Source organism: Lingula anatina, chromosome 4 (genome assembly GCF_051362555.1).
Source record: "Lingula anatina isolate TDL-2025a chromosome 4, LinAna3.0, whole genome shotgun sequence".
In the NCBI taxonomy this organism is placed as follows: Eukaryota; Metazoa; Brachiopoda; class Lingulata; order Lingulida; family Lingulidae; genus Lingula; species Lingula anatina.
The window spans coordinates 23,332,577-23,357,812 of NC_141770.1; the positions used below are offsets into that span (position 1 = coordinate 23,332,577).

The 25,236-nt window shown below is 39.3% G+C and overlaps 2 protein-coding genes across 3 annotated transcripts; one reads left to right on the forward strand and one right to left on the reverse strand.

Moving 5' to 3' along the window:
• The first annotated feature begins 3,474 nt into the window (after nt 1-3,474).
• Nucleotides 3,475-7,041, forward strand: LOC106169588 (PRELI domain-containing protein 1, mitochondrial-like). 2 transcript variants are annotated; one of them, XM_087011543.1, is made up of 4 exons: nt 3,475-3,602; nt 4,805-4,954; nt 5,243-5,459; nt 6,371-7,041. In XM_087011543.1, the coding sequence occupies exons 2-4, from the start codon at nt 4,866-4,868 to the stop codon at nt 6,572-6,574; spliced, it is 510 nt and encodes a 169-aa protein (XP_086867669.1). In that variant the 5' UTR covers nt 3,475-3,602; nt 4,805-4,865; the 3' UTR covers nt 6,575-7,041. The 2 variants fall into 2 exon arrangements, with proteins under 2 accessions (XP_086867669.1, XP_086867670.1); XM_087011544.1 differs by having other exon boundaries at nt 3,497-3,602; nt 4,830-4,954.
• Nucleotides 7,042-8,536: 1,495 nt separating this feature from the next.
• LOC106169580 (GTP-binding protein REM 1-like) lies at nt 8,537-24,525 on the reverse strand. The gene is made up of 4 exons (XM_024076932.2): nt 23,404-24,525; nt 16,477-16,562; nt 15,297-15,486; nt 8,537-9,574 (listed from the first exon to the last, which is right to left on the reverse strand). Exons 1-4 carry the CDS (start codon nt 23,996-23,998, stop codon nt 9,339-9,341), a joined length of 1,107 nt encoding a protein of 368 aa, XP_023932700.2. The 5' UTR covers nt 23,999-24,525; the 3' UTR covers nt 8,537-9,338.
• Nucleotides 24,526-25,236: the final 711 nt, after the last annotated feature.

A 25,236-nucleotide genomic window follows, 5' to 3' on the forward strand; every position in this document is an offset into this window, starting at 1 on the left:
TAGGCTTTAGGAAGGTCCTCATGCGCAAGGAACTTACACAAGTAAATAATATTTTCATAAAAAGAAGGTTTACCAGTATACATGTAAGTTGTGCTTACGGTCAACTTGGCACCTACATCCTTTGCATTTATAATTACTACCAATCGCGCTGCTGAAATTTATGGATGAGAGATACCGGTAGGACCAACACTCTTGTAACCCATCTTAAGAAAGTCGTAGTAGAGATTCCCATTGGATAATATCGTTACCAGTGAAAGTCAAAATTTTTGCTAAAATCAGGTAGGCCTAATATTCGCACCTATTCTTTTGAAATAAAAAAAGATGAATTGGGCATTGGTTTAGTAATTAAAGAAATGCTGCACTTGACACCAGGAAAAACCTTAATGTTGTTATTTTTTGTTCTCAAGTTCCCACACTGTGGCCTTCAATGAGAACATTTTAAGCCGCTGTCCTTCTTAATTGTTTATAAAACAACAAAACAAAAAAATGTCCACCGACCTTATCTTCACAGAGATTTACCACTCGTTAACCAACTGATATATACCGTCTGGCCTAATATTATAAAACACTACAAATGACTTACCTATGGTTCCTTGAGGCGAGGATCCTAGCAGCAGATCTTTGTTAAAAGTGGCCACAAAAATGCCCCAGCTCATCTTGACTCCATTGTAGGCAAGGAACAATATAGATGTTAGAAGTACGATTAACCATCCCTGGTACATCTTTATCTAGTTCGAAAACAAGTCCACTATATTGTAAAGTTGATTAGTCAATTATAAGTCTTACGCGGAATACGCGAATAGGTCTAGTTCCCAGTCGATGTCTCGATCAACACCAGTCACTGGTCAGTTTAAACAGCAAGAGGGTCCCATCAGGTATTTTCGTTACCCATGAGAGCCACTTTTTATTTCCTGAGGTGCGTGAAACGTTCATATTATTTTAGCGTGATCCGTGAAGCACCCAATGCGGGTGATTCGTGAATGCAGCTCTTTACTCCTTGTCCTTCGAAAAACGAAGTCATTATATTTGCTGGTTCGTGATTTTCAACACGCCGGACTCACATTTTCAATGAGATATGAATAAGGTTTGATTTACTGTGATTTCTGATTTGATGATTTTTTCCCGTGAACTGTGATCACTACAACCCCCACCCCCAACGGGACCCTCGCAGCAGGCCTATTGGCGTACACTGTTATCAATAATTTTACTGTGTTTTTTAGTTCAAATTTATCTGTCTTGGCATCAACAGACCAACCGGAACTAATGCATATGTATTATTTGCGAAAATTCCTATGTCTATTACTCTGCTCGTTTGTGCGTTTGTGTTTGATATTTTTTGTACTGCGATAGGAGGCCCTATCTTTTTTTTATTGAGATTTTGGAATGTCCCTTAGAGGACTTTTCTAAATTTTTTTTATATTTACTGCTTTGTCATCCTAGACCATTAGAGTGAGAATTAATGCTCAGACTAATTGGTAGACCTATCATGGATGTGCATGAGCACTTCGGAATTTCAGTACAACTGGTAGTTGAATCATTCTAATTTTTTTTACATTTACTGCTTTCTTCTCCTAGACCATTACAGTAAGAGACTTCAAACTTTGGGCATTGGTAGAGCTTCACAGATCTGCATGGAGCCCATGGGTTTGGGCTGTACCTGGGGGTTGGGTGGTTTGACATCATAATCCACTATTGACAGACAAATATGCCTTTAGGGTGAGCTACCAGAATATAATTTCGTAGTATATTTAGAAAGTGCAGGGAGGGGATATGCGATGCTACCCAGTGACACCATCTAGTAAATTTATATATTATGTTATGTACAGTTCGAAAGCTGTCCTTCACTTATATATAACCATTTTTATTACACGAGTGAATGAACTGTAAACTCAGTAATATGTTGTTTACACCTGTTATCAAACTGTTGACAGTAGTCCGTAAGTAATTTCTTGGTGTAACAAATGATTGTGTTTATAATCTTACAATCACCCAAGGGTAACGGGGGTTACTCACGGTCAGAGATGAGCCAGCTGTGATGTCAGTAGGACACTATACATTCCTTTACTCTGGTACTTCATATTATCTGTTGAGATGGTTGGCTTACACTGTGAATAAAATCGGAGTCCAAGTGACTCCAAACTTGGAGTTCAGCAGTGGTGCCTAAAATAAATCCCAATTGGAGTCAAGTTGACTAGTCCGATGGGGTAACGCCATCCCATACCCCACAGGAGGGTCACAATTGACTCCATTCACACATCCCTTCATCCCTTCATTTATCTCTATAAAAGAGTCACCATAACCCCATAATAAGGAATTTGTGACACCTTGGCACATTTTTAACAAAAGGACAGCAATAACAGAGGCAAGCGGGGAGACAGCAGGTATCGTATATTACAGATTGGTATATCGACGGACGGATTCAAACCCACGTCCTCCCGCTACGGAGGCGGACACTAATCACTAGGCCATCTAGTGTGGAAACAGATATAATAAGCAGTTTGTAAATCTGGTAATAAACAGCATGCCATATCATGCATTGGTGGGTCAAACCTACAACCTGGAAACAAAACCTGCTGAACTGTATACCAACACATCAAAGGGTGTGGCAACTGAAAGCCCGGGCCAGTAATAAGTGCACGAGTTTTGCATGCAGAAACACAGAGAAAACCACTTTTTAATGCATAAAACCAACTAGGCCAATAAAGTAATGTTTATACTGACAAAGGATGATGAAAACTGTTCTCTCCGCGCCGTCTGCTCACTGTCATCACAAACGAGGCTTACTGTCCAGCGACCGAAAAAAGCCGGTGAAAGGGGTCAGCCAGACACTGGCCCCCCGGTAATTTGACTCTGATTTTTGAGTCAGATTGACTCCATGAGAGCCAGGGGTTGATTGACTCTGATAAGAGAGTCTAAAGACTCTGGTAGTGGGGTATTTGACCCTTATATAGGAGTCAAATTAACTCCATGAGGGTCAAGGGGTGCTGGACTCTGACTAGAGAGTCAAATGACTCCAATTTTATTCTCATTGTATGCTTGTACAGTGTCTGTCTGAGTGTCGGGAATAAAGAATCAACCACCATTTTTTTATATTCTTGTGTTTTTATCCACTGTAATACACAAATATCGGGTCATCAAAGCTTAAGCTCAACAATATAGCGTCCTTTTGTTTTTGCAATATGTTTATATGTATGATGGATGCATTTCTTTATGCTATGTAATATGTAATTTCGCAAGTCTTTGCTCTATGAGCAATTTCAATTATTTATTCATTTGTTATTATTATTATTATTATTATTATTATTATTATTATTATTATTATTATTATCTGCAGTTCAGGATCCAATGAATCCAATCATGAACTGCGACCGGTAGGATAACTAAGTTATCAGCGTTGTTTTGCATTCAGTCTGCCATTGGCGTACGTGAATCCCTTAGCTACCGGTAAATGGGACGCATGTACTTTTAAAGTGCTTTGACCTACTAAACTTAGGAAGGGGCTTAAAGCGATCTATGCAGTTGTACTAAGTTGTCGGTAATAAAGCAGAACAGTTAATGCAGCTGGAAGAACAAGGCGGCTTGCTGATGCAGATAGCTGATGCGTACGTAAACATTTATTGATTTGTTTGAACCGTGGTTAAGATTAGTTGGGGGTAACTTCATATCGACTAATTTTGTTTTTTAACAGTATAACATGGCAGTATTCTAATAGCATCAGCCAGGACTCCTGTTCCTGCTTAGTTTTGCGGCAAAGACCGCCAGTAGTGAATAATCTGTGAATCATTGTGTCGCCTATATCCTGGGCTATGCTGGTACCTGTATAATTAAGGGTGCATTCAGACACCTTCTTTGACCCATGTCTGACTGGGCCTAGCTGTAAATAATAGGTCTAAATTAGTAGACCTTGGCGTGGCCTTGACTCAGAACACTCCAATTTTTAACAGATAATTAAGTTAAATTGCAAGACGCCATCTGATGGAGGAGCAATTTCGTGATATTGGTAGCTCCTGTTATTCCCCGTATAACGGCAATAGCTGGGTCACAGTCACCATCATCATTATTCCCCGTAATAACGCCGATAACTGGGTCAGAGACATCACTATCATCAACGTGAGATGGGACTCTGTTACGACATTGTGTGTTACCATAACACAGGCAAAGTTTAAAACATACCATTTGATCATTTTTAACTTCTCAATTACATAGAGTGGATTACCATGGCAACTAGTACTGGTTGATAAAACCGTAATACGTAAACACAAGAAGGAAAAAAAATGCCAGTCTGAGCATCATTTTGTCAGATAGTAACGACTGTTGCTCAACGCACCGTGACCCTCTTAATAATCACCGATGTACATGTAATTAATATAGAGAGGCGGACAGAAGGTCGATCATTCCCCTACTGGAGTTATCAGTGGCACACTCCCACTTACTCACACACACACACATACACACACACACACACACACACACACACACACACAAACAAGCAAACACACACGCATGTGCACGCCTACATGTATCCCTGTACATGTACTGGTTCAAACACACGCACTTTGACGGTACAGGTATCCAGTTGCGTTTTAAATAATTATTACAATTGTTAGATTAATCTGATAAAATAAACGGTAAAATTGGATTTCAACAATATAGCCAGACTGAGGAGCCTATTTCTGCCTTTCAAATAACCCTCCCTCCCAGTGATTCAACTGACCAAAATAACATGAGGCGGGTAGGATTAATCCATCAACTCCCTCTTGGTGATAGTATATGATTTAACCCTTCATTGAAATTACCATTTTAGTGAAAAAAGAACCCTCTCTTCAAAGTCAAACATGGATTGAGAAAACAGTTATGCATCGACAATGAAATACACGTCTTTGACAGCGACATTTCCTTATGCCTGGGAAGATTTCATCAAGGCTTTCTGGAAGATGTTTCCAAACCCCTACAAGTAAGTATAAGTCAAGATTATCTAAGATAGACTTAATGTTAGAGGTAACATCAATTCATATTTGTCATTTACCAGAGTATGGCCCCTTCAATTTTGTCCCCCCACTCACTCTCTCTCATTTTTTCCCAATTTATAGTCCGCCAGTTTGACCTGTAGACGTTATGAATTTTAATGAAGCAAGTTCTACATTTATGCAGTAGTTTTCCAAGTAAATATACTCCTATACAACCCACAGCAATTAATTTTCGTATTTTTGACAAAAACGTAACATATTGCACGTTATGTCAGCCCTCAGGTTGTTGTGGAAGATGTCCTGGAACGTAACATCCAAGATGGCAAGCTTTACACCAAAAGAATCCTCGTGAAATCATTCGCAAACTTCCCCAAATGGGTGGAAACGCTGCTGCGGGGAGCTACCAGGACGTGTGTTATAGAAGAATCCATAGTGGACGTGGAGAACAGAACGTTTGTGACGTATGTTAGGAATATAACGCAGACGGCAGTGGTATGTACGAGTCAACCCATGCCCGCCATGTGTCATGCAAAAAGAGCTTCAAGTTTGTTTCAGAAAAACGCAATCTCTTTGGCCTCTAACACAATCAAGCTTGCACAGATTTGTACACAAAAGTATAGGTGTCGCTACCTGTACTCCAAAGACGTAAAGAACATGGTGAAATATATCGAAAAAAGTAAAGTGGGCTGTTAATCGGTGTGTAATTCTACATCATGACGGACTTTGATCGCTTTTCCCTTACTTCCCAATGTCGGTATGATGTTTTCCAGGCATTAAAAACGCTGTATCCAAACGTGTGTCACAGTTAGGGAATTCTATTGAATTCTACCTGCCATCTTTGGTCATACTCATATTTTGATAAAAAAAGAATTGCCTTAGTTGTTTTAAAAAGCATTTACCTTCTGCACTAATCCCTATGGCAATAACTGACTGACTCTTCCAAAATACACGATACGATCGAGTAAACAGCATTGACAAGGACGCCAGCCTTTAATTTCCCGTGGGCATAGTTTTTCCACAGTCGTACACTTTGATAACAGCTGCTTCATTGCCCTGTTTTTGTTCTCACTGTAATCTGAAACATTGGAAGAAAAAAATGAAAAAAAAAGTCTTAATGTACCTCAGCTCAAAACTTGCGTGATACGCACTTCTGTGCACTTGCTGATATTAACGAGAGCTTGTAACGAGATACATGTTGACTATAAACTTTTTGCCGCTGAGAATTGTAACCTGCGCAGATAATTCGTCTTAAGCTGTATTCTACAACTTCATCTTTCAGGTCGCTTATAAGCTCCCTTTTTCGTGCTATATCGATTTTGCGCATTTATTCTATTCTGCGTTTGCAGTTATTAACCTATCAGATGGTGGAAGAAAGTGCAATTATTTCAACTTTTATTTTCAAGGTAGTGGAAGAAAGATGCACATACAAACCCAGCACAACTTCCAACAGTGAGACGGAATGTGACCGTCAAGCCTGGGCTACGTCAGGGCTGTGGGGTGTAGCGGCTGCGTTAGAATCCGTGGCGATGCGGGAGTTCGTGAAAGATACGGAGCTAACAAACAAAGGGGTGCTACTTACACTCCAAACTCTACATGGCCGTAATTGAAGTCTAATAATTGAAGTAATTTAGTTGAAGGCACTGGGGCAAATCATTACATGAAATGGAATTAAATCTGCGCTACCGCATTTTGCAGTCCTGAGGACACGAAATTCGTTTGTCTTTGTCTCAAGGTTTTACATAACTCTTTGGGAAAGGCCAGATAAGGCCTGGATCTGTTATTTTCCCTTTAAAAGGAGGGGGAGCAAGCTTTTTGTACCAAGCTGTCTCTGCTATGTGATTCCATACTACTGATTAATCAGGTTTATTCCCGAGTACATCAAAGTATCCCAAGTGTGGTAAAAATACTGGAATCCATATGCTTCGCTGCTATCAGTGCGCCGTTTTTAAAAGCGTCGTGTCCAATAAATAGACTCATTAACACAAGGTGCATAAAAGCCTGTATGCATTGTGCTTGTCACGTAAAGGCTTGATAGTATGAGAGGTCTGCTAAATAAACGTCTCTTCGAGGTAAATGTAAGCTACTATTTCAAATCTTAATTGGCGGTTTCGCAACACGAGTTGCGGGTACAGTGCAGGCCTGCGGGAAACCATGTAATTTTTACGGGGCTCACTGATATTAAATAAATAATGAGAGAAGGAAATTAAGATTTAACGGCTTGTCTCAAACGTGCTCATTATAGCTTCCCAAGAGTTCCCAGGTAACATTTTCCATGGAGAAGTGGGAACTCGGTATGGATAACTTTTAAGTTAAAACAGCTTTCGCGCCCGCAGAGAAGCCCAAATCACAGCATATGCATGGTTAAGCCAATGGTATTGAATTGATTGCAATCAGTTTTCGATAAAGATAACTTGATATTACTTGATGTGATTTGAATAGGCTTGTGCGAATGCCTTAACCATACTTGGGTCGTCATACTGTGTTTATAAAAAAAAAAAAAAAAAAAAAAAAAACAAAAAAAAACGACGGAACTTGAGTGAAACATGAACAACAGAAAGAAACAAGTGCATCAACAGAATAAAGAACTATTGCACGTTGTTGGTAAAAATGATTGTTGCACCCTCGAGAATGTTGGGTTTTAAATCACGTTACAGGTTTTGGAGCGCTCTATACATGGTGATAGTTCGGCTTCTTTCTTCCACGTACATGTACATATACCCCCTGTAGATGTCAATATTTGATCATACGAAGGTCAAATATGCTCATGTGTCAACGAGTGGCAGGTTTAAAGTAGTGTAGTGTTAATGTACGAGTAGGCCTATAAGGGGCATGCGGACAGATATTTATTGCTAGTTTTGCTTTTGAAATTAATTACGAAATGCCCAGCTGTACATTTTACATAAGATGCACCTGGTGTGATAGTTAAAGAATAAATGGCATATATACACAAAAACAAATAAAAAATGTAATTTCATAGATACATGAAATATCATATCCAAGGGGGAAAACTTCATGTCAATTTTTGCCAAACGTCTTGCACTGGTTTGCATTCCAATATAATACTAACCACAGGGATGTCCATATCGACAGGTTTAATAGACTTATCGCTCAGGGAGTGTGTATTACAGCCAGGCACAATGATTTAATCTCGTTACCTGTAATGCAAAAGGAAGTGTATTAGACATTACAGTGTCACTAATCACATTTGGGAAAATTACGATAAGGAGCTTCAAATGTGATGCTGTGGTATAAATTGTTTTACTCTGCATACAAGCAAAAAGTACATCGCCGAGACACTGCAGCTTCATGTCATGTACACGGAAGATGCAGAAAACGAAATGCTGTTATATTATTAGTTCATATCTTAAAGGCTTAAGCTTATGCACATGTCGCCCTTCTTAAATATCTTAATGGTAACAAAAATTAAGCATATCTGGTTGATCCCAACGGCAGGTCTACTACGAGAGAGCCATATTAGTACTTAATGCTAAGGTAATGATTCCAAAACCATAAGACCTACATATGCAACGTTTGTCGTCTGGTATCATTAATTGTAATTGAAAGAAAAAGTTTGTATAGATTAACCAATTTGGCAGCACTTTCGGTTGCTTTGCAGGGTTCTTTAACCAATGAGAACAAATTTCATCCTACTTAGTATTGTAAATTTATTCAATAGTAAATATGTAATTGGCAAGTGTAAAAAACAAGTGTTTTTTGTTAAACTAAGTTAATTATGACGCAAATCGTAAAAGTGGAGTAACTTGCCATTTACAGAACGTGTAGGCTCTACATCGTTCAAGTTGAGGTAACTTTGTTATCATGCCATTTCACATGGTTTATCGGTGGATAGCAAATACTCATTACTGTGTTTAGTATCAACGTCCCCTGGAACGCACAGGTCGACTAAGGTAGGCCAAGAGCTGAGCAGGAATATGCCTGAAGCTGGTAACTCAGTATTTTTTTCACAGTGTGCGTTGGACTTTAACCGGGTTTTATTTTCTGGGCAAATCCTTTCTACCGGCAGTCCACACTCATATGTGCATGCTCACAGTTTATGACTGGGTTCCCACAGATTTAGATCGAGACATCTGGATCGACCTAACTCCCTGGGGGTTCACGCTAGATTGCTGTCAGCTTCCGGGAGTCGAGCGCACACAACAGTTAATTACCCCCTTTCAGCTTTTAGTAGGCGGGACAAACTGACAGCAATCTAGTGAGACTCCCCAGGGAGATAGATCGATCTAAATATCTGTGGAAATGGTCCCTATGTCTTTCAGCATGTGATGATGTCAAAATAAGTTAAAAAATCTGTTAATAATAAAAAATAATAATAATCTCACAACCGTTCTTGTTTTACGTGCTCTTTAAGCATCAATCGTTGCACACTAAATCCGGTGTCGTGGTACCGTGATGGAAACTCATCAGACGTTTCAGAATCCTTTTGGCACTATTGCGTCGCACCATTCCTTGAGACGGAGCCTTGAACGGAGACTTCCTCGATTTTATTTGGTGGAGGATGCCGACTAGCAACTCGTCGACATGGTAGCTTAGGACGGCTGAGGTCTCGATGTATTTGGCGTCGTATAGTGTGGCGACCAACTTGCCCTCTGAAAAGAATATTCTCTATGAAACTAAAGATATAATACTGACATAATACTTTAATATTAAAATATATTGCTCGGCCGCGGCCTGGTGTGACAGGAAGGGAAGTCCGCTAGGAACCCCCACCTACAAAAGTCTACTTTTTATAATGATCATCACTCTCTGTGGGGCAAACCGCCACATTTGATAATTGTACGCCATTAAAGCGCGCTACGTGTATAAAGAACGGGCTAGGACGGGCAGAAGGGGCTAAAATTGCTACATGTATCGACAGGTCGACTAACGTTCCGGCCACCTAAGTCCAGTGGGCATGGATTAGGTTTAGTCTATTTAACTTTGAAAAACAGGACAAAGTATTCGGTGTAAAGGTACTTCTATCTGCAAGGCAGGAAATTTGGCAGAATGTTATATTCAGCGCGGGGGCGGTGTTTCCAATGGGACATTCACATCGGCATGATATTTTGTCCTTTCATGCACAATAACTGGTAACTGGAGCCATTCTCGTTATTGCAGACATGCAAACAGCCTGCGTCACGGACCTCACAAATAGAAATGAAATCGAAAAACCTATAAGAATGCCGGTATCGCTTTTACTACAAAACCAAAAATAATCGCTTTCTTCTCAGATCTCAGATCTGTGCAGCAATTCTATCTAGACAAGAACTGTATTAGTTTAGGGTTTTTATCAAATTCCCGCAAGCACAGTCAGAAATAACTATATCGGCATCTCAAATCTGGCGATAAAGAGAAATCGATAATCTCAGTCGGAGCTTGTTTATATCGGCTTGTATATATATATATATAAGTGAAGATAAGTATAGAACCCTGTTTCTTAAATACAAAACCCTGTTTCAGAACAAATTTTTGGACTTAAACTGTCGGAACTGAATACACACCTACCTAAAATCGACTCTGCATTTTACCAACGATTAAGAACTATGTACTGATTGAAATCAATATTTCCGCCTGATAACTGCTTGCTCAATCTGATTGTTCATATTAAAAAAAGGCTCCGTGTCTTATAGATTCAAAGTTCTCAAGTGATGACTTTTAATTTCCCCCCAAAATTGATTACTCATAACAGTTTTTCATTAAACGCCACCCACACCGGCTCATTTCACCTTTGAAGAGCCCTGACTCCCGTATGCAAAAACACAGGATTCTTATACTAGTGTATGTTACTTTTCAATTCGTTTACATTAAAACCAAATTACGGCTTGATTTAAAATCGTTAAGAGCCGGCATGCCGTGTCTCCTGTTATTTCCCTCTGCTGGGTAGCTACCAACAATGGTGTAATCACATCATCATGTTATCACCAGCTCAGGTAACAACTGATTACCCTCGCTGATACGCTAAACTACAAAATGGGATTGCGTATTGATCGCAAGGGAGTAGTGCGTAAAGCGTGCACAGTCGAGTTGAAGTACATGTATTGGTTCTGGAAATTCGTTGATCTATTGTTCATTGTATTACTATAGAATGAAAAGATAACAGTAGTTGTGAGTAAATAGAACCAATACTCAAGTAGAAAAATACTCGGAAAGGGCAGCTTTAGGCCTACCTCCGCCAGGGCAGCTGAATTCCCAATATTAATGCAGACTTGACATTTAATATGCAATATTTCAGTTTCGAAGGTAAGCCTATGTGAAAATGCGTTCTTTTTTCAAAAACCCCGATCTCATATGAGATATGTGAATGGAGAAGTGTGTAGTCAGATGTGTCGCTACCAATTAACTGAATACCAGGTTTGTTGCGCTGCTGCATTATGTAATATGCAGTGATTTAATTGGGTAGTGCTCCTTTGGGCAGGTCAAAGCTTGGCTTTGGCAAAGCATTGTTCTGTCAAAAAAGTATCCATATGACGGCAACTACTGCATAAAAGAATTTGAAATTTTGCATGCAAGTGGTCAGTTTTGCAGTGTGTAAAATGAGCTATGCAGTGCTTTACAAATTTGTGAATCTATGGCAGAATGGCGCATTGCCAGACAGATAATTGCGCCAAAAGAAACGGTCCGCACAGTTTTATAGAGTAATGCCCAGACTGATGTACCAACACAGAAGCCACACCCAATGTATTAAAATCTTACCACCAGGGTACAGGGCCCACTGTCTTTCGGGTTATGCTGTTGCAACTAAACAAAAACCACCCAGTCCGTTCAGAATGAGGGGTAAATTGCCACCAAAACGCATTTTTCAAGGCCCTTAGCGAACACCAAACTGGTTTTAGCAGGTTAGAATACCAGACGACCTCCGTGGAACCTACTGTAAACAGCAAAACATCGTTGTATGTTTCTCCAATGAATTGGGGGCCTTGACTGTTTCTGGGTTGAACACTCAAATCTCGTGGCTTTCATTATTGAGGTCAGCTTTCACCTGTACCGCTCAACAGCCAAAACAGAGTTTACAGACATCCAGAAGAGGCCAACGACAAAGTGTGTGCCGCGTCTTAAGAGACTAAGGTCATTAACAGCGTCAGTATTTGGAGTGGATACCACATTGTTGCCAAAATACCAATGGTTGTCATCGACGAAAACCTGAACAAGATCAAATAAAGAAATAATCTGGGAACCACTTGACTATCATTTGATAGGGGGCAACTTAGGAACAATTTTAGGTTGCACGGTGAGATTGCTCACTTTTAATAGCAGATTACTTACAGAACCAAGGGAATGAACAGCTACCTTGGTCATCAAAATCGCCATATTTGAACTACATAGACAATATGTGGGTAGGCCATTACTCGCCGAATCAATGGCCTACGTGTCCTACAACAAAACTGGACCAAATTGGACATACTTTGACCGATGTCTGGAATGTTATTCCAGATTGAAATTTAAAAACCTATCCAAGGAATGCCTTGCCACTTGAGAGCCCTGGTAGCAGCCAGAATAGGTCAGGCGTAACAGCGACCGTTACTGTGACTAGACACTGACATGAGGGTCCTTTGTGGAGCGTGTAACTCTTTTAAAGACAATAACTTGGAAAATATGGAGATTTAAAATATCTCTTTTAATGGTTGTCGTATGACATAGAATAGGCAATGTGTTTTTGTTTGCTTCTCTGGCGAATTCCATTAATGAACTGATGTCACAATGACATCAAAGAGATAATTAAAAGTTATTAAAACACGATTTTAATCCTTATTTTCATTTATCAGTCAACAAAATAGGAAAAAACTGATGAAAAATATTGGAAAAAATATTCCATATTTAAATGTCAAGTCTGTACATTGATTATTTAATAAATGAATAACCACCAAAATCTTTATTATTCTGATTAAGTTACTCAATTTCTGACTGACCCTGGAAATTTTATTAACAAATTCCGCTCATCAGTTTTTGCATAAGGTTATAAACTAACACAGTAACAAAGGCGAACATATAACCTCTTTGACAGAGGTTAATTACATAGACTTTGTCAATGCTGATATGCTGGAAGAACTGGTTTATAACAGCATGCACATACATATAAATTAGGTGAAAATCGGATTTCAGGGGGATTTGATATGGGTTAAATGTGCCAGCAAAGTAAAATGAGCCTTATGCTTATAGTTGACACGTCCTATATTATTACTACGCTTGACTCTGCTGCACTGTAAGAGAAAAAATCTACTGCACGGTTTTCGTATCGTTATTCCGTTTTTACAACACAGAACTTACAATAGCTTTTTTATCAAAGCGAAATTAGTTGGTCGGTTTTATTTTATTGCTACTATTCACTCATGATTAGGATACCATCTACAGCACAAATTGGAACCCATTTTTTGTATTTTGTAGGCATTGCATTTCAAATGTAATCTAGGCTTTACTGAAATGGGATTGTGCGGAGTTTGTTCGATTTATTTTGATTGGAAACGTGCCTTAAATATTCACAACCTTGGTATATCCAGCATAGGCAATGGTCAAGGTCTTTGTGCACGTTTTTTTTCTCCTGTGAAATTTCCTCGTGTGAACTTCATTTTGCAAACTGCGGTTAAATTCTTGGAAGACTTTGTACGGAAATATGCACGATCTGCCTGCATATACGGAGCCCGCAAAGGTGACGTTAACGAACTCTCCAGCGTATTTGTTCTAGGACTTGAATTAGCTAGGAATTCATTTAACTGTTACGTGGGCCTGCTGCTCCATTAATAATATGCCTCAGGACATGATTAGGAGCTCATTTGGTCCCTTAGAATTCCCGATTCCAACTTTGATGAGAACGGCGGGAAGGAGAATGCTCTTAGGGGAATGATGGAAAGGGGACTGTAGCAGCCATATGTAAATGTTTTCGATCCGCCATTTCAAACACATTTCAATTTTCCAACAGCCCGTTGTTCTTTATTTCGTTCCACTTTCCCTGGATTTCCAAACAAACGCTAAGTAATCCTTTAAAATCTATCTCATTAACTGAAATGTCATACATGTCATTCATAGCTTGCTTTAAAACCCTTTCATTTCTCCATCAAATTGCTTTTGTGTGTGTGCTACAGTACCAAAGATGTGCTCCAATCCATCAATCAATTACTTCACGAACTGAGCCTTTTAAATACTGCAATGTATAAAAGATGAGACCTGCACAATTTGAAAATAAATCAACACACGTCTCCATTTTTTTTATCTCTCGTATTTACCTTTGTAAATGTGTGCATATAATTAAAAAAACCTTCCCCTACATGTACTGTTAAATCTATTTTTGCTTCATTTATGTAAAGCTTTGCCAGAGAATCACTTTCAGCTGCTCACCGATATCGTGATAACAATCTAAAGTTTGTGATTACGCCGCCGACATAAAAGAGTGTTCCAGATTTTCAACTTATCTTGAGTACTGAAGTTGTTTCACTTTATATCAAAGTGGGCATAGGTGGGTGGCAATTTTATTGCCTTCACCCTCTATAAAAACTACGGGCAGGCGCACGTGGGCTCGTACTTGTGTGCGTGTGATGCCAGTTTCGGGCACTTACCTCGATAAAAAATATGTTTCATTAAAAGGTAGATGGTTCTATGGCTACAGTGTAGTTTAAAATTTCTCGTAGTCGTGATGTAGTAACGTTTTAAGCTTTGAAGTCATCAGAGATATGCTGTAAAATGTCGTTTATTGTATATGTACGTGATCTCAAGAGTGGCTACAGCACCTTTCCTTCTGTATGCAACCTTTCTTCTACCCTATTATTTTTATTACAAATTGTTAATTTTGCTATCTTCTCATAGATCTTTAGATTGAGGAACTTGAAAAGTTTTCGACTGAAGGACCTTTCACTATGATTACGCATGGGTATACTTTGAAAATTTAGTGCCTTTGGAGGTGGGGCTGTCCCTGGGGAAAGATTGTTCTTTTACATTTGGTTTTTTCATCGCTGCATTTCAATAGCCTTGCATACATATGGAGCCACATGTGTTATGTTGTAATTATAACATTTATTTTCAATAACTAGAACCCAGGCAGTGATATAGGTATCTAAGGAATGGGTTCCCTTTGGGTGAGCTACTGTTGATAATTAGGGGAAGTGTGGGGATATGCGATGGCTACCAATTGAAAGCCTAGTTCTTCAATGGTAAAATGTTCTGGAAGTTTATTCTCAATCAATTACACACAAAGTTTTACAAACGAAGATGCGTGTATGACGTAAAAATTCATTCGTTGCGAAACGCATGTGGCTTTTGACTTTGATTCAAGTTTGACGCCAGTCGTCACTTTTTATGAAGTAGCACTGTTCCACTTTAGGCATGATTTTTGGCCATACTTACCCCCACAACTCACCACCCGTGTCCTCACTAAATCGTCCTTATTTGCCACCAATACCACCGGACACGTACACTTGAGATGTTTCCGTATTTTACACAGCACATCTTCTGCAAAGACATAGGTCTGTCTGTCCGCCAGAGAGTACACGACTAGAGCGCCATCTATGCTTGGGTCCTCCACGAGGCAGGGTATCTAGAAAAGATCAGCCGATAAGTTCAGGGGAACATTTTAGGGGACTACCCAATATATTTATACATACAGGTACCGATCGTATCATACACGCTACCTATATATATTCGGTTTTAGGGGTGTTTTTCGCTGAATACTAGTACTTTCTCACAGTATGTATATGTATGTCAAAGAATACACTGTCACCCTCTCGCAATATATGCTTTCTTCTGGGATATATCGGTCGTATGAGGAAGTGTTAATTATCCCACATACTACCTTGATGTCTCCCTAATAAGAATAGTATAAGAATATGATAATAATTCGATTAACTTTTTTTACACGAGTGATGATTTTATGAATGAAAAGAAAATAATAAGATCTGAGTTGAAATGAAAATAGGCAAGTAACAACAGTGACAAAACACAATAATTATACAGGGTGCCCCCTCCCCCCAAAAAAAGAACTCATTGAATTTTTATTTAATCCTACGGAACTTCATTTTGTGTACAGTCATTCCCCAAAGATTCTGTTATCTTCGTCGCTTTGTATGTAATTCATAATCTTTCCAAAACGTGCTCTAAATGACCTTCGCGGCGTTGGAAACACACTTGCGTACGTTGCGCAATATTGTCAATTACTTGAACTCATTCATCTTTGGGGATTTCCCTGGATTTTGCTGTTGTCGCTGCCTTCAGTTCACCAATTGCATGAGGGTTTTCTGGTACACGTGTGTTGGTACATGTAAACCAGAACAACCCTTAAACGAAAACAGAAATCACAGTAGAAGTCAGGGAAATACCCAAGGGGGAATGTGTTCGAATAATTGACAGTTTTCTATTGAAGTTTAGGACGTTTGTTGAAATATGCTGTCTATTGTAGGGTCAAATAGAATTTGTTTGTTTGTTTCTTTTTTTTTTTTTTTTTTTTGGGGGGGGGGAGGGGGTCACCCTGTCATTATATGTAAATCAAAAGTAATCAATTCTGGGCCACCGAACAGCCCAATTCAAGTACCTGATCCTCTGTTATACTGTGAAAGCTGAGCTCTGTCTCGTCCCCATCTACGCTAACTGTGACCACGACCTCTGTAAACTTGTCGGCTGAAATGTAAAAAGGTGCTGGAGATATAGTACATGTTTATGAGAATTCACAGTAAGCATGTATATCGAATATTAAGCCCAAAAAAAAAGAACATTAACTGTGTATGTAGGCTACATGTGTGCCCTGAAACATGCAAACACGCAATAATGCGCTGCACAACAAACACATGCTGGGTATATGTACATACTGTAAACTCATGTACAAATATACACACGCCTGATTGCCAACGCGCACACACGAAAAAATGCACACACACACATACGCAGAAATACACAGCATGTGCATTATATATACCGCACATTTTTACGCGTTACTCTAAAGTGTTAGCGATTGATTTAGCCTCAGCGAGGACAAGTCGAAATGGCCATTAATATCTCAACGTTGCGTGGTCGTACTAAAAGGTTGCAAACCCCACAAATCAAGGCAATGAATCGTATAAAATTTGGGCAATGATTAATTTCACTGTTGGTGATGTAAAATATGAACTAAGGCTCTTTCTAAAACCTCTCTCCGTGAACATGCATGGTTCAGAGAAGCTAAACAAACGATTCCCCTCTGCAATGTACCACCGTCTTCAAGAACATACAACCTTGGTGAGATTTAAAAGTTTCTAACACGCCTAATTGAACGGGAACATTACAAAACATACGGACAATCACCCAGAATACAAGATGTTTTCTTCTTGGCAGCACGTTTCTTGGGAAAGCGTTGAATTTGATATTTTTAGTATTTGCATGACTTGCAATACTGAATGTGCCATGAAATGTTATTTAAATCTCATTTACTTATTCATCCTGTGCAAAAACCGCAGCAGCGTGTAATAAAACCCCTTTTCTGTCATTTATGCACTTACGGGCTTACATCATCCATGTTTTTCTGTTAATTTTTTTTTTTACCATAAGTCCTCTGCTGATTTGCTGGATGCCTACGTCAGTCAACATATCATGCTGACTGATACAGTATCTTGACTGACAGACTTATTTCATTCCGTCAATATGCCTTGTTTCTTCCACCACCACAGTACACAATAGGTAAAAATGTCGTCAAAAGGACACACACACACACATACACACACACACACACACACATACACACACACACACACACCACTAGCCTCAAGTTAGCATACACCTTATTGTTACAGATTAGAGATTATTTTATCAGCCCAAAAATAAACTATAAACTTTTTCTTTAATTCCCTCATTTATCCAGTGATTTGTCAAACGATCGGTCATTTGACCAAGACAAAATGGAGCGGGTCACCATCTTGCAGTGTTCTACCAAATATAGAACAAAATATTTATTTAATTAATGTGACAACATTATATCCCTGGCCCCATGGACATATATATCACCACACGTCATTTCTGATTTTCTTTTTAAAAAAGCGTGTACAAAGTATTTAGCCAATTTCCTAGTTCATGTATTTATAGTCATAATAAACCTAATTCTGTCGTTCATATTACTAATAGATCCCGGTCTGTAATCAAATATACACCTTCTAATGTCTAATGTCTTCTTACTTGTATATATACCACAAGAATCTCTTCCAAGTTTTGATTAGAGAAAGAAATCTAATCAATCGCTATTTACCTTGTGTATTATTTCTACAGTATTCGTTACTTTGCTGGGATCAATTTGTCAATTAACGCGATACACGCATGTTTTTTTACAAAGTTTTAAAAGCTCTGGATTCAAAATGTATAATAGTATTGAGCATGTTTTTTTCACATTGTAAAAAAATGCCTCTAATCAGGCGTGTCTTGGCAATCTTTCTGCAGACTGTTTTACGGCTGAGACGAGACCAAATTTATTTTCTACAAATAATGTTTTCCGAACCGCTATTTTCTTCGCCCCATAAGTGGGCATACTTTGTATTTAATCTAATAGCATCTAGAGACAGGCATCTGTCAAGGAAAAGAAATCTCATGCATGGGATTATCTTTTCTTGGAAACGGGCAGATCTCTGACTGTATAACAGTAGTGATGTTCTTTATAACTTCATGTCCGGATGCCATATTTGAATACCGTTAATCTCTTCACGAACCTTTGTATGTATTTATTCATTTACGAGGATTTATAAACTGTTTTACTTGCATATAAAACATTCATAAACTCTTGTTGACATCGCATGATATGAGGAAATGATTAAATTTACCGTGCTCGATGGATGTGATGTGTTCACAATGACAGTGACAGTGTAGCGCAGTTTAAATCTTACAGGTATTGAGGCAGGGTTGGAATTCCTGATATTAGTCTACATTTTAGCACGAGTCTGTTGTTTGTTAATGTGCGTGTGTGTGTGTGTGTGTGTGTGTGTGAGAGAGAGAGAGAGAGAGATACGCTTTGTTCAATGGTGATCACAGAGGTTGCTTGACAATTAAAAAAAACGCAAGATCTAGAAATGCACGATTCTTCTACTGGCTGGCTACTTCTTATACATGTACCTATAAACCTTGGCTTTTATATGTGCCCACATACGTATAATGCATATGCTGTTCCAATATTTTGTCAGCACTTTGCATTGCACCGAAATGTCGGTCGTTTCGGGACAAATCAACGTGGATCGATCCCAATCCACCTCTAGCTGACAAAATGTATTTTCGATGTAATAAATATGTAATCATCAGGCATAAGCGAGCCAATGATGAAAAGCAGAGAGACCAATATTTACACGTTATCAAAATCTGATGACTTTTCCAACATATACTAAAGTAATTGCACTGTGGCCAATCGTATCTGGGACGGGTCCCAGGGGCCATGTTGAACTCAATAATCGGTTGTTATAAATATGAAGGTAATTAACAATTGTGTGTTTTTGAGGATAAATGAATGATACTAGTCGTTATGAATGCACCTCTCTCTCTCTCTCTCTCTCTCTCTCTCTCTCTCTGTGTGTGTGTGCGCGTGTGTGTGCGTGACCGCATGCTTGCTTGCTTGCTCAAGATTGCATTTAAATTTAGGCACGCTATTTTCTAATTGTTTTAGCAATTAAAATTATATTAGCCAGTCGAATCGACGGTGAATAAAAAAACTCTCTTCATCTACTTAGTCAATGATTTACTTTCTTCCCGCCAAAGCGTCATTTTCAGCCGTTGCCTCTATACAGAAATTACCATCTCTCCGCCAAATGCTCGTCTTTATTATCTTTTCACTATTTAGTTATCTTCATAAACTAACTTCACAGCGACAAATCGATTCAAAGGCGCTACTGGTTGCCTCCAATATGACTGGCGTATTTAAAAATAAAAGATCAAAAGTGTCTGAGGCGGCGCTCAGTGCCTTGGGGACAAACACTTACAGCGAGAAAATATAGGAAGACAAGCTTCACATCACAGCTAATTTCTAACACTAGGTTAACAACCGCATTTGATCGCCAGATCTCACATAAACCGACGAGGATGGATATTGCATTATAGTTGCCGGCGTTGCGCTTCACTTGGAATAGATTGGTATCTGCGTCTCTTGCCAACATAAATAATATACTTAAGCGCTGCTTATCTGGCACCAGCATCAGTAGGTTGATTCTCCCTGGTTCCAGGACCCATATTCACTAGGGTTTAACCTCTTATTAGTGGGGTTATGCTGGCACTGTTGCAAATACCGAAAATAATTGGAGAGATGACTTGGCTTGGCAGCACCATTTTTAGTTTATACATACAGAATAAGATAGACAAGAACATGGGGCCTATATGCTCATGCAAACACTTCCCCACACAAGCAGCCGCTCGCGTACACATCTTTTCTTGTGCATACTTTGACAGGCATGAACACTTGAGACATGATGATGATATTATATATTTTCAAGATTACTACGTATGCACATCATATACCTCTGTACCCCCACGTGCTACCCCCCCTCTTTTCTCATGGGGCACGGTTCAGTTCTTGAATTTATCAATACATATTTAGTTATTATAAATATGTATAAATAAATTATACGGAATGATCACTTCAACTTGATTCACTTAGTTTCGTCTTGAACATTCTACGTCTGCTTCAGAGGGGCGGGCTATTTATTGTTGTCTTATTCCTTAGTTAATATTTACCTATGAGGGTATCCTAAGAAAACGATTAGTTTCATTTCCTATGTAAATAGTTCATTGATGGACATCTTCAGTAAAACATTTTTTAAACTTCAATTAATGTCTTTAACCCGTGTCCTAAAACGTGAGGTTAACAGAGACGATCAATCAAAATGACACGATCGCTAAGATCGTTTTTCTTCATTACTCTCACAGCCCAATTGGGCATAAAGTTACATTCTGTGAACCGATTCTCTGAATTGCTCAGCCAAGTGTAACCGAACGCTTGAAAAGTTGTGATTAATACACAGATTTGTCATTCTGATCTACCAAGCACCATCGCATCAATAAAAGACGTGCCGCATGTAACTTTTAGGTGGCTGTCCAATTGAATGTTATTTATTAGCATCGAAAATGGGAATTTCTGATACAAAATTCATTGGAGCGTGAAGTACTTAACGGCAGAGTGATGCAAGATATGAAAAAAAATGGCATGGGTACAGTCAATAGGGGAAAAAGCTTACAAAGTCATTGCTTTAATTGTCCTGATGGGATAAAAGGGGGGTACAGTCAGTGTAGTTGAGGGCAATTGAAGGTAGGCTTAAGTCCACTTATCGCCAAATAATGTGTGCGACTGTGCGCTCAAAAGTCTGGCAGAAATTTTGAAAGAACTTGCTTGCAGGCGAGGTATAATATTAAGGCCTTGGAAATTAACGGTAGATAATCGACAGCTTCCGAATACGGTTCACGAATAAATAAATAGATAAATAAATAAATAACAGCTGATAGCTCGGAAAGAAGAATACCAGAAAAAGCGAATGAATGCGAGTCTGCAGGTGCATGAGCAGTTGCTCTGGCTTGGTTTAACGCCAAAAAAGGAAAACTAAATGAGTTGGCAAACCGCAAAGATCAGTGCCTTAAAAGCAACGTGGGATCTTAACAGAGTCGAAATCTAATAAATAGCAATTGAATGCTCGATAATTGTAAATTTCATATCCTATTTTCAAAACAGGGGCTTTGGTAACAGCAAACAATTGGTACGCATTTTAGCTCGTTGTCGTAGAAAGAATTCTATTTTGTCTAAAAAGGTCGACCGTGCATTAAAAATAAGAATTTGGGCTTGAATTGCAATTGTAAAAAACTGTCTATAAGCAAACCAACAACCTGTAGGTCTAGTTTCTTAAGCCTCCCCTCGTGCCATCTGGATAACTAGATAATCCTGATGGTATTCGAAACTAAACTGACGCCTCGACTGCCTCATCCTAAACCGCTCTGTATAGAACATTCTGTCGATAAAAGCTTACAACTGAGATTTTTCTATTCCATAAATGCGCCTCCTGATATACATGGGCCGTTTCATTCCAATGTATCATTATCGATTCAATGGTAATACGGTCTTTATTTAATCTCTGCAAAATAGGGTTTGCTATTCAACTATTTGCGGGAATTGAAATGAGATAAAAAGAAAACACGCCAGAGTTGGGTATATGAATAGAAATCGAATAAAACGTGATAAAATAAATACTAACGTATCCTTCCTTTTTGATAAACTTTGCAAATAGTCTTCTTGTGCACCAATTTTAACAGCTAAAACATACTGAATGCATTGCAATTGAATTATTATTGATATCAATGGATGGAGTAATTGCAATGTTATAGCACAGTATAATTTTACAAAGACACGGCTAATGATAAAAACAATAACTACATTAAAAGATAAAGTAACATAATTAAGGAGTGAACAAGTTTGCGCTTTGTTCAAACCACGTTTGGTGTTTTTTATGCTTGGAGAGATAAGACTATTTAAAAATTAGGGCCAATTAGATTCAGATTCGGTTAGAAAATCAGGTGCCAGATGCGTCTCGTTTTTTTCCGAAAACTGCAAGTTTAACTTTCTAGGAATAAAATAATTCAATCACAATTTACCCACATGTGGCATTCCTGCATAATGTGAACGTAAACTTGCACGTGCGTGTACAGCAATTTTTAATACTATGACGTTGTTTATTGATCACTAATTATAACATCATTAAAGGGGCTTTTCTGAATGCTGGGTGAGTATATTTTACGTGTTGGAACAACAAATACCAGCACATGCATGCAAACGCATATGCACTTAGTGTTGCGTGCATTCAAGTACATACATGTAACGCATAGTTCACAACACTCAAGCATAGATTACATTTGCCCCGGGCGCCGTACAAGGAAATAGTATACGAAACTCCGTACGATTTTTTCAGACATAGTAAGTAGCTGCGGGCTACGTTTTCATTATGTGTCCTTTCTACGACATGACATTTAGGTCACATTGGGAAACATCGGTTTTTTGGTTGAAAAGTGATCGTACAGAGCCCTTTCATTATCAGCTGTCTTAAGCCTTCCGTGCGGCTTCCTTAAAGATCAATATGTTGTCGGTACAGCCTCTACGATTTTTACGCCCATGTGGTCAAAATAAGGAAAAATTACAATTCCATATCTTGCAAGTAAATTACAATACGTTTTAAACATCTTTATGATCGTTCTGCCTCCTGAAAAAACCAAAGGTTTAAAAGAGACCATCAACAGGTCCAATCATGTCGTTCACCGCAAGTCCATCGTATTGGAGCTGTGCCATGACATCTACGATAACGTTTCGGGCTTACGGTTTTAAAGATTTGTCAAATGTTTAGATTGACAACTTTGTTGAGGCTATTGAGGCTGTGAATTCATGAGCTTTCGTATGTCCCACGACCACCGTCTAAACGGGATTTACGGGCATCGTACCGACATCGCATGGCGTATGTACATGTAATCTAGGCTTGACGAAACTACTCACCGGAATCCGTATCAAACGTATCCACCAGAGCCGTCCTAGTGAACTGTTGAGTCAGGGACGTTTTCCCCACTCCGTGGGCACCCAGTATGACAATCTTAAACCTCTCCGGTTCAGAACCTTCCACCTCAAAACAATCCTCGGACGCTATGCTGCTGGTCCGACTGACGGATCTCGAGCGAGGACCCTCTGCTCCGTCTTCAGCGCTGGCTGCAGTGTCACTTGAGGCACTTCCGATCCTCTTTTTACGCTTCTTTACGGAATCCCCTCTTTGCAGGAGCCCTTTGGAGTTCAGGCTGAATTCACGGACTAAGTAGTACTCTACTTCGGTAAGGTTGTCGTGTTCATTTTTTGGGGGTACAGGTTTCTTTTTGGGGCGATAACTGCAGGCGGGCACGCTTCCGCTCCTTCGACGGTAGCTTGGGCTTTCGGCGGCCTCTCTCGTCCGAGGACGCCGACACGACATCGAACGTCCAAGCATGTTGTTATTCTCTAGCTGCAGCCGTGCAGCTGCTTCTGTAATAATTTCTTCCTCGTCTCCAAGGTTAAGTGTCTGCCCCGGCCACACATTACCGCTGCCGTCCCTAGCGTAAGCCATTTATAATTTCTTTCTTCAATTTTTTTTCGTAAGTTTTAAATCCAATCGCTCTTACAGCGTCTATTTCATTTCCAATAGGCCAACCTGCTTTTTGTGTTGATCAATATGACTAACCGAAAATCTACATTCCTTTCAAACGCTAGGTCTTCTCTGGAGCGCTTTTGTGAGGATTCTGGTCTACATTGAGCTCCCTTTTGGGTTTTGTAGTGGTCTTGTCTGAAGGCGTTGATATAGACTATGTCGTCACTAAATTAATAGATCCCGGGAGCCAGAAGAAGGAACCGGCCCATCGATCGGTTGGTCTGCCTATAGAAAGGCATACTGCACTGCTTTGGAAGTCACGCACGGTTTTTACCTCTCAGGGCAAGGGACCCCGATCTTGCTCGCCTTTTATCACACGAGATACCGTTATGACAATTAACTATTCAGAGGACAAACACTGAGTCCAGTAGAAATAAGTAATATGTATTCGAAAATGTTAACTGCACTTTTTGAAGAATATTTCTTGCAGCGAAGGTGTGGGTTGCAGTGAGCTAAACCCCCCCCCGGATTTCCAATATCCTATTTGTACTAGTGATGTCAATACTAGTAAGCGTCAAAGACGGTTGAGTTGAGCTGGGTTGAGTCACGTAAACCTTAATAACGGGATATATAATATGTAGATACATTTCACCCCTTGTACATGATGGAAGAATCGACACTCGCTCTTTGCCACGTAGAGTGACAGGTAACTTCTGCTATTAAAATGAATGAATTGTTTGATTTCAGAGCACTGTGTATAATGGAAATGCCCCTGTCAGTATTTGGAAATTGATGAAAAATCATCGAAGCGCGATATTCGCACGGCCCACGAGACCAAAATATGTCGACATACATGTAGTAAAGATTGATTATAATAGCTTTAATAAAGTCATCGCTATTGCATGTAGTTAATAAAATCCTTTGCAGTTTTTTAATCAAATTTTCAGTCATGCAATTTCGTATGAGGTAAGTCATTTTATGAGCCTGATATGCGTGTTTTGATACACAGAACTAATTCATTACTCAGAATGTTTGTTTTGAAAACGCGGTATTGGCCCGTGTACAGCGTACATACATGTACTCTTACGAGATGCCAAGAATCCATCTCCGATACGACCGCTGTCAACATTTATTAACTTAAAACAACCAACCAGCATTTTCCTTACCCAAGCAAGTCAACACTGATATTACGCTTGATGTTCAAGGGAGATATCGCG